The sequence below is a fragment of the Taeniopygia guttata genome, chromosome 2, assembly GCF_048771995.1.
Source record: "Taeniopygia guttata chromosome 2, bTaeGut7.mat, whole genome shotgun sequence".
NCBI classification, from domain to species: domain Eukaryota; kingdom Metazoa; phylum Chordata; class Aves; order Passeriformes; family Estrildidae; genus Taeniopygia; species Taeniopygia guttata.
This window is the reverse complement of record NC_133026.1, coordinates 32,249,946-32,263,161: the sequence shown is the minus strand read 5'-3', so window position 1 is coordinate 32,263,161 and position 13,216 is coordinate 32,249,946. Positions and strand designations below refer to the sequence as shown.

General features: G+C 48.7%; 1 protein-coding gene across 2 annotated transcripts in view; it reads left to right on the top strand.

Moving 5' to 3' along the window:
* The first annotated feature begins 4,240 nt into the window (after positions 1 to 4,240).
* Positions 4,241 to 13,216, top strand: part of IGF2BP3 (insulin like growth factor 2 mRNA binding protein 3) — a 109,709-nt gene continuing 100,733 nt past the window's right edge. The window contains exons 1-3 of one of the 2 annotated variants that reach the window (XM_072925623.1): positions 4,241 to 4,364; positions 4,874 to 5,095; positions 6,289 to 6,349. In XM_072925623.1, the coding sequence (XP_072781724.1) occupies positions 4,921 to 5,095; positions 6,289 to 6,349 (236 nt within the window). In that variant the 5' untranslated portion in view covers positions 4,241 to 4,364; positions 4,874 to 4,920. Of the gene's footprint in view, positions 4,365 to 4,709; positions 5,096 to 6,288; positions 6,350 to 13,216 lie in introns of those variants that run through there. The other variant, XM_002192401.6, reaches the window with a different exon arrangement.

Sequence of the window (13,216 nt, the reverse complement as noted above, 5' to 3'; positions counted from 1 at the left end):
CATTGTTTTATCTCAAGCTCTAAAACTTCCGATGCATCGTGTGGTTTATTTGTTTCGTTCCACGCCGGCACCGCCGCACTCTCCGTTGCCGATTCATCGAGTTTTGTAGCATTTTATGATCAAAACTTCCAAGCTGGAGCGGAGCGGGACGGACCCCGGTGCTCCCGCAGGCGCTGCGCCGAGCCCCGGCCCCCTCCCCGGTGTCGGGGGAGCCGAGCCGAACCGAACAGCTCTCAGCCCCGGCAGCGGAACCAGCCGCCGGCGCCGAGCCGTCGCCGCTCCACGAACTGCCCGGGCGGGCCGGCGGTGCGCGCCTCGGGGAGGGCGGCGGGAGCCCCCGGGAGCGCCGCTCCACGCCCGGCAGCGGAGATCGCTCCGGCGGCGAGGGGCCGCCGCCGCCAGCCGGGCCGGGGAGACCACGCCGCTCCCGGTACGGGCATCCCGCGGCTCCCGGTGCGAGCGTCCCGCGGCGCCGGCCGCGCTCCCCGTGCCCGTGCGAAGCCGCGCCGCCGCTCCTTTGTTCGCCGGCCCTCCTGGCGCGGCTGCGGCGGGGCGGCCCCCGGAACCGGCACTTCTGCGGCGTGGCACCGACTTACCGCCTTACAAAGCCCCGTGCCGCCGCCGGGAGGGAAGGAGGGCGGGAGCGGGCTGGCTCTCCCGTCCCATGCCGGCCCTGCCCCGGCCGGCGGCGCCGCGCCCCCCGCCCGTCTGCGCCGCTCCGCGCCGGCCGCCCGTCCCCGCCCCCGCCGCCGCTTTCGCGCCACGCGCCCCGGGGGCCGGCGCGGGAGCCAATGGGCGGCCGCGCCGCGGCGGCGGGCGGCGCTGGTAGGCGCAGCGCTCAGCCAATGGGAGGCGGCGCCGCCGCGCCGCTTTACTACGAGCGGCTATGGCCGCCCGCGGGGGCTGCGCGCCCCGGGGATGGCGGCGAGGCGAGGGCGGGCAGAGGCACCGACAGACGGACGGACGGACGGACGGACGGATGGAGGAGGCAGGGGGCGGGCGGCGCCGGGCCGGGGCCGGGCGGGTCAGCGCGGTTGTCCGGCCCCGTCCCGTCGGCGCGGGTGTCCGCCCCGCGAGGAGCGGCGGCTCCGCGCCCGCGCCGCCGTGGCGGCGGCAGGGGCGGCGGCGTCCCCGCCGTCGTGGCGGCGGCCCACCGGAGCCCGCGGGGAGCGCCCGCCGCCGCCGCGCCCCGCGCCGGCCGCCCGGCCCCCGCTGCCCATCGCGCCCCGGCCAGCAGCCCACGCGGGAGCCTTCCGTGGGCGGCTGCAGTCCAAAAAAACCCCACCAACCCAAAACCCAGCCCAGCCGAAAAAAAATAAATTTATTGGGAAATATTTGGGCTGCAGGCTGTCCGACGTGCTACCCACCCAGCGTGCGCCGAGCCCCGCGGAGCGGGGGGGTTCGGGCCTCGGGAGGGGGCAGAGAGGGAGCGCCCTGCCCGCCCCTGGCCGTGCGAGAGGGGGGGACGGACACGGCGGAGGCCCTCGGATTCTCACCCGGAGGTGGGGAGAAGCACATGGTTGAGTTTTAATTCTAAACGGCAGAATGTCGTAAAAGCCCTTGCTAATTTAAGATTGGCTGTGCTTCCTTGTGTGCAATATTTATGTAAGTATTTCAACTTCTTCTTGGCTTCTGTGGGAAATAAAAACAAACAAATGAAATCCAGAAAAAAATTTAAAATTTTTAATACTGCCTTTTCTTACAGAGATAAATAAAATACATTAATATGTGGGAATGCTCTGTTGTGTCCTCACGCATTTGATTTGTGACTGCCAAAACAAATTACACCTCAAATTTTATATTCTCAATAACGTTAACATTTGGGGGTGCCCAACTGGTCTGAACTATATTCATCTGTGCAGGGAAGTGGAGATTTGTCAGGTAACATGAACCAATTTTTGTTGTTGAATTGCCTTTTTTGGCATTCAAGATTTGGAATTACTCTTGAAACCACTAACCAACCCACACTTCTTAACAAACAAAGATATACATTATTTAGATTTACAGAAAATATTTCAGCTTATTAACAAGAGGTTTTCAGAGTATAAAAAAAAAAAAAAAGAAAAAAAGAGGGGGGGATTGCTAATAAGTAAGGATTTTTTCTCCCCCAACCATGATTACAAAGCGGTTTATGATGTTGGACAACTGATGCATAGTGTTATCACAAACATTCCGTTTTAATTTCTTAAAGAAATCTTCTAACTAAACAGATTTTCAGACCAGAATATTAAATGAAATATATTCACTCTGTTTAGCAATTTAAAAGGAAATACCAGATAATGCTGTAGACCAACCATGTAGAAATGAGCACATGCAGCACATGCCTTATAGATGCAGTACAAATCAAATTTATAAAGAATGCAATTAATCTGCAGGAGCAGTGACTAATTCCTTTCACAAGTTTAACTAAGAATTCAGCTGTTTGGAGGGGGCTGTTTTTAACTTAGATAAGCAATTATTTATTTTAGGCAGACTATTCAGAGTGGGGTTATGAAATACAAATTTATTTAGGAAAGAATTCCACATGCAACATCAAGAAGTCATAAACAGGTTAAATCCCTAGGAAAAAAAAAATCTATCCCCAAGATAATTATTTGGTAATTTCCTACAAAATGGAAGTTGTGATTAAATTCTGATTACTGAAACACAAAACACTCGATTTCCTCAATCACAACCTGACAATTAAAAGTTCATTAAAATAACCCTAAGATTAAACAATGGGTTAGAAATTACAAATATTAGGGTTTTGGTCAACCAACCCTTTGGATGCACACAACAAAAGGGCCGTGTTTCTAACTTACTGCAGCATTCCCCCAGCCCCAGACAATTTCACAATGGTCTGGGGCTCCAGCCTCATGGTGAGCCATGGCTCCTTGCATCATCATACCACCACAAGAGAAATCTTCAGCGGCTGACTCACCCCCTGAGCGCTGGGTACCACCACCACCATCGCCGAGCTGCGGCGGCCGCAGCGTGCCTAACAAAAGCCTGACCCCTGCACGGCTTCCAAGGAGATTTAAACCACCCCTCTTTAATTGCATACTTATTAGAAGTTAGGCACAAAGCTAGGAAGCGTTCCTCTTTACTAGAGATTTCCAGACATACTACAGGACATGTGGAAATCCAGTCAATGCTCACTAATAAAAGTATTTAACCATTTTCCATGGATATACCTATTAAAACGTACCACAAGAAGTCTACCACGGAATAAATGAAACCTTTGGCTAAAGTGCGTTGAATTATTAAACAAAACCTACTAGATCGCTATATTAAACACAGTGCTGGCTTTCATTTCCGTATCCTTTCTTCATCTTCAGGCAACGTTTTGTTTGCACTGGAAAGGCTCCACACCCCCAAACCCCTCCCCCACAAGCCCACCATTGTATCTGTACGAATGTGGAGAATTATGAATGGTTCCTTAGACCGGGCAGGGGGAGGGGGGGAGGAAAGGAGGGGGGGTCGCCAAATCCCTTTGTGTGCCGTTACCAGCCGAGGGCAACGGTGCCTTCGCGTTTCCCCCCACGCCGTCCACCATCGCCCAGATGGGAAGGGAGCGCGGCCCCCCCGCCCCTCCCCGGGCCGGGCAGCTCCCTCACCCCAGGACTCTCTTCTTCATCATCCCCCAACTCTCCTCCACCCCTTTGTCTTTTTTTCTTTTCCCTCTCCCCCTCTTTCTCCTTTCCGTAAGACTCAGCGCAAGGGGCACCGCGAGTAATGCGGGATCATTACCATATGGGGCTCCTCCGGGGCTAGAGGGACCCCCGCCCCCGCCCGCAGCCCCCCAGCACGCAGCCGCGGCGGCGCTGCGCGGGAGCGGATCCCGCTCTCTCCCCGGCCACCTCCCCCCGCCATCGCACCCCCTCTTTTTCCTCTCCCTTTTCCTCCTCCCCCCAGCCCATACTGCCGGGGAGCGGGATCGCCCAGGCACGACCCCGATGAATAATCCCCACCGCCTGGCACGGCGGGGGAGGAGCGGGACGGGGGGGCGGGCATTGCGGTGCCTTTTCCCCTCCCTCCCCGGGATCACACCCTGCTCACACGGGGGGAGGTGCGGTCGCCCAGCCGTTTTTGGGCGGAGGGGGCGAGCAGAGCGAACTCCCCCCGCGGAAGGGCAGAGGCGGCGCAGACCGGAGCCCACCCAACTCCGGTTTCCATTTCCCCCGCCCTCCGGCCCTCTCTAAACTTGTCCTGTCCAGCCTCCCCCCACCCCTCTCCCCGTCCTTCACCCCAGCCATCCTCCTCCTCCTTCTCCGTGAGTGTGTGTGCGCCCCATCCACTCGCTAATTGAAGAGCTGGGATTCCTCACGTGAGAAGTTGATTTGTAGTTTGAACACGTGGCTCATTCAAAAAGCCGGAATATTCAAGTAATTTTTTTTCTCTCTCTCCGTCCTTCCCTCCCCCCTCCCCTCTCTCTCTCTCTCTCTTTTTTTTTTTTTTTTAATACGGAGAGGCGGCGCCTGCATGCACGTAGTGTGACATTTTCATAGTCCGCCTGCTGCTGCCAAAGGGGCTTGGGGGCAAGACAAAAAAAGTAGTTTTTTTTTCCCCTCCCCTCCTCCTTTTCCTCTTCTCAGCCCGCCATCCGCGGCCCCGGCGCTGGGTGTTTCCCCCGTGCCCCCCATGCGCCCGGGTAGCACGGCAGGCACTTAGGGCTCCCGTTTGGCCACGCTTTTTTTTTTTTTTTTTTCCCTTCTTTTTTTTTTTTCTTTTTTTTTTTTTTTTTTTTTTTTACCCCGAGAGAGAGAGAGGGAGGGACACAAGCTGCAGATCTGATTTTTTTTTTCCCCTCTCCCTGTCTCTCTCTCTCTCGCTCTCTCCTTCCTCCATCGCATTTTGTTTTATTTCCCCCTTCCTCCCCACCTCCTCTCGCAAGACGAGGGTTGCAGCCCGCCGTGCGCGCCTCCCCGAGCCGCCAGGAAGATGAACAAGCTCTACATCGGCAATCTCGGCGAGAACGTCAGCCCTCTCGACCTGGAAAGTCTCTTTAAGGACTCCAAGATACCCTTCTCGGGCCAGTTCCTGGTGAAGACGGGGTACGCCTTCGTGGACTGCCCCGACGAGAGCTGGGCTATGAAGGCCATCGAGGCACTTTCAGGTGAGCGGCCCCTTCCACCACCCCCGCCCTCTCTCCGCAGCCCCGACGGCTCCCGCCTCTCGAGCTCTTCCGCGGCCGCGGAGCGCCTGCAGCGGCGGCCTGGGCCGCGCCGCTGGTCTGGGGGGTGCTGAGGGGGGCCGGGGGGGTCCCTGTTCCCTCCGCCCGCAGGTGAGGTGAGAACTGTTTTTTTCCGAGCTCGGCCGGAGCCGCCCGGCCTTCCCGTGGAGCCTTTGCGCGGGGCTTACGCGGCGGCGGCCCCCCGGGAGTGGCCGGGGAGGGGCGGGAGCCTGGGCCCAGGGACCCGCGGCGCGGCGGTTCCCATGTTTTTCCAAGCCCCACGGCCAGCCCTGCCTGCCCGGGGGCCCTCGCTGCATTGGGGGGGGCGGTGAGTGCAGTGAGGCGGAGGCGGGCTGCGGGCGCCGAGCCCTGCGCGGGGCAGCGGCTGCACACACCCCCGGGCACAGCTGGACTCCCTCGCAGGGGCCAACTCCCCCCGGAGCGGGCTGAGGCTCCTTTCGGCTTGGCTTAGGCCGCGGGGCTGGGGGCGAGCCGCCGAATTGCTCCAAACTTGGGAGGGGGCAGCCCTGCCTGCCCCCCCGCCCCGCGCTGCCCTGCTATTTATTTCGGTTTCTCTTCGCTGCTCTCACGCACCCATCACCGCCTCCAGCAGCGCCGGCTCCCAGCCCCGACATCCTGTTTTTGTGTGCTTAAAAAAAAATTATTTTCGCGTGAAGCGGCTTTGCGGAGGTTTGCCGAGAGAGGCTGCTTCGGAGGAGATGGGCTCGGGCTGCGCTCCGCGCCTCCCTTCGGCTCCCTTCCCGCCCGCTTCCGCGCAGAAAATCGCCCGAAGTTGGCGGCACGGGGGGTGGCGGAGCCCCCGCTCCCCCTCCCCGAGACGGGGCCGAGCCCGGCTCCCGCACACGACGTTTCGCGGGCTGTTCGCAGCGCGGGGCGGGGGAAGGGGCCCCGCCGAGGGCAGCGCGGCTCCCCCGCGGCAGCGGCGCGGCCCCGGGCGCCGGGCCGTGCCGCCTTCCCGGGCGCCGTGGCCTCGCTCCGCCGCTGCCCGGGCCGCCGATGAATGGGCTAACGTGTTGCGCTCCTGTTTCCTGCTTCGCACCCCTGCGTGCCCGCTCCTGGAGACCGGGACGCACAGCCGCGCTCGAATATTTTCCCCTTTCTGTTTATCTCGGCAGGTAAAGTGGAGCTGCATGGGAAACTCATAGAAGTTGAACATTCGGTCCCGAAAAGACAAAGGTAATTTATTTTTATCCACACCCCCCATCCCCCCTCTCCCCGCACCGCCCCTTGCCCTTAGTTATCCAGTGAGAAGCAATTTGAAAAATGCTTAGGTTTGTGTTTCTCTTCCCTGTAGATAAATGGACCGCTTTCTTAAACCCACAGGCGTGCACTCGGTGCAGTCCGAGAGGTTTTCTAGAATCACCCCATGTATTTCTAATGTAGTGTCTTGGCCAGGCAGAAATGGTACTATTTAATTTATTTTTAAAAACCGGCACCTTTCTGTGGGAGAAGTAAATTATTATGGTCTGATGGCAAATGATTGTGTAGATTTTAAAATTTAAAGTTCTGTGAGAAGAGTTAAAATCTGTGTGCTAGCAGGAAATGAAATGTGGTGTTCTGCACTCTATAGCGGGCAAGCACGTGAGCTCTGCTTCAGCAACAAAAAGCACCTTGTAAATATACTGGTGGTTATATTTTTTTTTGATCCTGCCATGTTGGAATCTGCAGCATTTTACAGGCACATAGTAGAAGTCTCATCTGTATTTGAGAGGATTTTATCATAGCTATTTTGAGCTGGTCTATAGAAGCAGCAGGAGAAGGACTTCTTCCCAGTAACGACAGGATTTATGCATCCTTAATTTCTAAACACACATTTAATTTTTGCAAAGCAGAAATTTTGTTGGGCCTCGTGTAAAGAAGCAATATTTGGAATAAAGCAGTAGTACTTTTATGCTGCCTATAGCAATTCAGCCTGCTTCTTTCACAAATATTTATATGATAGAAAACCTGGCATGCACTAGAGAGTAAAAAAAAAAAAGATCAAACTTTCCACGTGCTTGTTCCTGCACTCCATTATTCAATCTGGGAAGTATGTCTGTCTGTGAAACTTTATTACGAAGGACTTCTACTGTTTCAGGATTATTTTTAAAATTGCAGTCTTTTTAAGATAGTTAATTGGAAAAGATGGTTTATCTGTCTCGATGGGCATTGTATCATGGTATTTTGAGAATTAGAAGTTTGATCTTCTATTTAGTGTTAGAAGAAAGCTTCACTTGAGAAAGTATGGAGGTTTTTTGCTCTTGTTAAGGGAAGGGGGAACCCCTCTCTGGACAAATTCATTGCACGTGACTCTTTATGGTTGTATTTATTTGATAATTTTAATTGAAAATTAATATGGTGTATGTGCTCTTTCTCCTTTAATATGCAATGCATACAGTTTTGAATTACAGTAGTCTGCATTTAATAGATTTTGTATAGAAAAATACTGTTGTAGATGGACTATACTTTCATTTAAGAAGAAAGTTCCATGGGACATATAAAAATTGATGATTTCCTATTAGTCTAATAAATTTACTGTTATACTTGTTAATCTTAAGCTTGCACAAAGAGCATTCTATTTATGCTTTTGAAAATAAATTCATTACACTCATATAATGGTAAATTTAAAATCACTGGTGCTTCCCTAACTTTTTTTTTTGATCATTGTTTAATGTGTTTTAAAGTATTTTTTCTGTTCTTTCAGCTGCCAGCTGAAATGGTGTAGAAGTCCATTCTTTGCTGGGTACCGTGTCCTATTTGTGAATTAGCAATTATCAGAAACATTTATCTGTCTGTAACTTGTTGCAAAGAATTACACACTGAACTTCAAGCACTTTTCTAGGCATGCGTTGCCTGCATATAGGCATATTGAAAAAAATTGCAAATGTAATTGTATCAGCATACCAGTGTTGCTTCTTCCAAAGCCCTTATTTGTTAAAACACTGTTTCATCGTGCATTATCTTGTTGGAATGCATTAGATACAGTTCAGATTTATACTGCTGTTTAACAGAAAATTAAATTGTATTTCTTATGAGTGTACTTCCTTCCCCTTTGTTTCTGCTCCCCTTCTCACAAAATCTAATATAGAGAGCCACTTAAAATTCATTCAGTGGCCTCCATATGTAATAGTGACTCTCTTGTTCCTTTTATAGATGTCTAGTTTTTTTGGGGGGGTGGGAGGATGTCAAAAAGTTGGAGATTTTTCCCCTTGTTTTTCTAAATATTGCTTACTGGACACATGTTTTGGGTTGCTAATTACAAGTAAAAGCACAGTTTTCAAACGTTGAGTATTGCTGTTGAAAGTGGTTAAGGTTGTTTCAAGTAACTTATTTGAAGTCTTTGTATCTTTTTGCAGCAGGGAAAGGTGTAGGAGCAGCTGGGGTGTGGGGGGTGCTGCTGGCCAGGCCCACCCAGTGTGTTTGCACTCTGCAAGGCCGGGAAGAGCTTTCCAAAGAGCCCTGTGCTCTCCAGTGGGTGAGAGATGGCTGGAGAAGTGACGCCATTAAAAAAAAAAAAAAAAAAAAAAGTGGGAGCGTCAAGTCTGTCTTTCAGCATGAGAGTACAATTAATAGTTTGGTCAAATGACCACTTCGTAAGAGCAAAAGTTGTTTTGTAGCACAATGAAATTATTCAATACATTGTATCGACCTCTGCTGCTTTGAGGCTGCTTCATGGAGACTCCTAGCTCCCCTCCTCACAGTCTCCTTAAATACGATTTTTATGGGGATTTCTATTGTTTTATTTATTTATTTTTTTACCAGAGTGTGTACATTATCACTGACAAAGGTAGTTTGTGGGTGTCTTTCTCCAGAGACAGCTGAGGTGCACAGGAGGAAAGGGTAAGGGTTTGGTAATCCATATCCTTGTCACATAAAGGAAGGTCAAGAGGTGGTGTCAGCTAGGGTTGCCATAAAGTTGAGCTGAATCTGGAAGACATGGAGTGTGCCTGGCTTGCTATTCAGGGCGAAATTCTTGGGCCCAGTAGTCACTGCATTCCAGCCTTTACTGGATCTTCTGATTTGAAGTGGGCACACCCAGGTTTTCAAAATTGCCTTCCTACCTGCTGTGGAAGGAAGTAAGGAGAGAGCCTGTGTGTGGCTTTCCCCCCCTTCCCCCCCACCCGCCACTTCCCTGGAAGTATTTAAAAAACAGACCAGGACATATGCTGTGGTTGAAAAAAGAGCCCTGGTCAAGGTTTGCTTGATGGAAGGGTGGGGAATTACTTTGGGGGAGGTGCAAAGCATTTAATAAGCTCAGGAGTAGATTCCTGACTTACTATTGAAATCTCAAGGGAACGCCAAAGGAATGCAGCATTTCTGCATTCAGACCCCTTGGTGTGGAAGAAGGCTATTGCAATATTTAAGGGTTTAGGTCACTTTATGCAAAAGTTAGAGGAGGCATTGTAATGATTTTGACTGCGAGTCACACTCTGCCACACTCTGTGAGGGAAGGCAGGGCACTGTTAGTCACATCCACTACTTAGATGAGTTTTCTCCTGAGGAAGCAGCAGTGCAAGAAGAAGATGGTGGCTACCCATGGTGTACGTGGTGGAACTTGTGGTCCGAGGCTTTGGGTACTACCTCGCTGCAATCCAAGAGCAGCTGGTATCTCACAAGGCGATGTAGTCTGCAATCTGATTATTCAAATGGCCCTGATGTCACTTGTGCGTAATGAGGGGGGAGGGCAGGCGCTAACTCTGGGCACCTGGGGATGTGCTTGGCGCAGCCTCCTGGCCTGGCTTCCATGTCCAGGTGGGCTTCCTGATCCACTCTGCCTGCTCCTGGGGCCCTCAGGTACATAAAATGCTCACAAGCTCCTCACCTGTGGTAATGATGAGATGTTTTTCCAGTTGGAAGGTTAATTATTTTTTTTCCCCACCTCAAAGGCTCTTTGTAGAGAAAATAAATTCACTGTGTCTCTTCTGGGGGATTTGTTTGGGAAGGGAGCAGAAGTGGGTAACAGAGTTGTACCCTATAGGTAGTGCTGCTCTATGGGGGGAGCAATGGCCTGCCAGCTGGGCTTCACCTCTGATGCTGAGGTGTCCAAAGGCTGATTTGAGGAAAACAGGCCCCAAGTCCCCCTGTTGCAGCCGCCTGTGTTCCAGGAGTGACCATTAGATGGGAATCGGATTGTGTTACTAATTTTCAGTATAATGACAGCTTGTGTCCCATGTGCACAAGATGGTGGGAAATGGTTTAGTGAGAGTAAAGTATGATGGTGCCTGCAATGGCCATAATTATTAAAAAAAAAAAGAATTAGTGGCATTGATTTTTAGTTTTGCTTCTGTAAATATCAAATAGGTAGAAATATGCTCAAAGAAGACATGTTAGAAAATACGCCATTTCTTAGCTGTATTTGTTCTCTTTTCTGTGCACAAACTTAGAGTTTTTGAGAGTGCAGGGCCAAAATTTCATATAGTGATTTAAAGTTTTTATTCTGTTTCTGTATTTTTTTATGCATGTGAACAGAGGATTTTTTTTGTTTTAATCTTTGAAATTTTACAACTAGAGCCGAAACACCAGTTGTGACTATTCCTATACAGACAATGAGTCGTTATGACAAAACCAGATAATCTTCATCAACTGTGCTAACTATTACATTGTGGGAAATTTAATTTTTATAGTTCCTCATGCTGTTTGATCATTAATTAAGAAAAAATCCCTTCTTGTTGCAGTTTTTAAAAATTAGCTGGACACATGAAATGCAGGTGTAAATGTGTGTCTTGAAAGGTTGGTCCTGTTCTTGTTTTGGTAGCTTCCCTTTACAGAAGGTACCCAGAGAAATATACTTGTAGTAGACTTTAAATTGTGCATAGATATGGTAAATTTTAAAGGGGTGGAATAAAAAATAACATTTTGGAAGTGTAATTCAAGGGTAGTAAAAATATGATCAGGAAATGTTTAAGATTTTTTTTATTTCTCCCTTATTTTCCTTTCAAGCATGGGGTAATAACATTTTCCACATTTTTGAGACCTTGAAGGTGGCATTTTTATAAAATGGGGCTATGTTCATTTCAGTCACTCTTTTTAAGCACAGAGCATAGGACTCTACAGTGCTGGAGTCCTTTTATGGCTTCTGTCTAGCTACTGAGTGGACTTCAAATGCTTAGTTTTGACCTAAAAAATTGTAAATGGCCTGAGATTTACCTACCTAACAGAAAATGTGATGCTTCCCATGATGCCTGTAAGAGAGGGACCCACACAGAATTAAAATACACCTAATACTTAGCCATGGACAGGGCTAGTCCTTCAGGGAACCTCACAAAAAAAGATTCTTCACTCCTTAAACCTGTTCCTCTCCTTAGGGTCATCTTATTTTTTAATCCTGTCCTGGGATTTTGGTAAAAAATACATAGTGGCATGGACCACAGCTAAAGACACTCTTTCTTCTGGTGAGCTCATCCTTATGTGAGCCCAGTGAGATAGGCACAAGATAATATTGATGTAGGGCCTTTTTTCTTGTTATTTAAAATTTATTATTGGAATTTGATTATTCAGAATCAGTAAATGGATAGAGAGCACCTGCAAAAAATGAAATGCTCTAAGTATGGATGACAACTTCATGCTTTGTATATAGAGGGGGATGGATTAGAAAGTTTGAATAGGTTTGATATATTTAGCAATATCAAGGTGCTTTATGTAGTTCTAGAGTGCTTCAAGACCCTTATATTTTCATGCACTTTTATTTTCATAAGCAAAATGTCTATCTCCACATCAGTCCATTCTTCATCTCTAATGATGCAGAATATAGAACTATGTAAAGTTATAAGTTAATTACTGTTGAAAGCTAAGACAAAACCATAACTTTCCCTTATTTTGTCTAGAAACATGATGGAATCAAATACTTGAGCGTTATTTTATAGCTTTAGTCTGAGGCTTCCATAATTTTTACTTTATTAGTTTTTTTCTTGGGCATGTCACATGTAGGCACTTGAATTCCTTTTCACCCTGCATCTTTGCTGGGTGAGTGTTACCTCTGCTGTCCAAATGAGGAAAATATCTTGAATGTGTCATTCAAAAATCTCCCTGTGTGCCTATGTTGGGGGTGTGCTGGGGAGACCGGTTAGCCCAATGCTTACTGGTGCTACCCAGCCTCTCTGGGTATGTCTGTCCATCTGGATACTTCAGTGACAATTGTTCCTTGTCATCAACTGGAATATGTGATTTGGCTTTGAAAAATTTCTGTGTGGGAGCAAGAGCTCCCATGCTTTTGTGGTAAGTATAAAAAATTTGTACTTTTGTATTATCTCCTGGTTTTGCTTCTTTCCAGATCTGCAATATTGGTTTGTGAGTGTATTTTTCAAAGATGGATGTATTTAACAGAGAAGAAAATATTGATATATGTTGTGGGATACTTAGCAAATGAAGTGTATTACCCTAATATTGACCCTAGTAAAACTTAAAATACTGTATGTGTAATGGCAGTAAAAGAGTGGTGCCAAAAAAGGTAGTTTTACATTTTTTTTCTGTCAGTGCTTTGAAATTTCAAAATGAAAAATTACAATATTAATTGTTATTTTGCTGACATATATTATTGTGACAGCTGGCGCAAGAGGAACCTATAGTATAAAATGTCTCCTATTCAACACAGCCTGAGCAGCCATGTGCTTTCCCTATAGCCTGTCTCTTCACGGTGCAGGGGAATCAGCATCTACTCAAACTGTCCTTTTGCAGGTCTGAATAAAGGGAAAACTGCCACTAACATGCAAAATGAGGTATTCTGTGCTTTTAATTAAGTTAAAATTTGGATTAGGTCACAGATAATGAGTCAAAGAGGGATCTGACTCTTCTTGGGTATGGGACTAAGTACAGAAATGAAACTGTCTTGAAATAGAGGATCTTCAGCTGGGAAGGGCTTTACTCCATTTTAAATTTTTTAGGGTCTTGATTATCTTGTGACTGTAGCCTCTGCATTATTTCTTACCAATCAGTAGTTTCTAAGAGGATGTGTACGTATATGTGTGTGTCTCGTGTGTGTGTGTATATATATCCACATATGCATTTTAAAAGATTGTATTACCATAAAATAATTTGCAGTTTAAGAAGGGACCAGCTAAAAATATC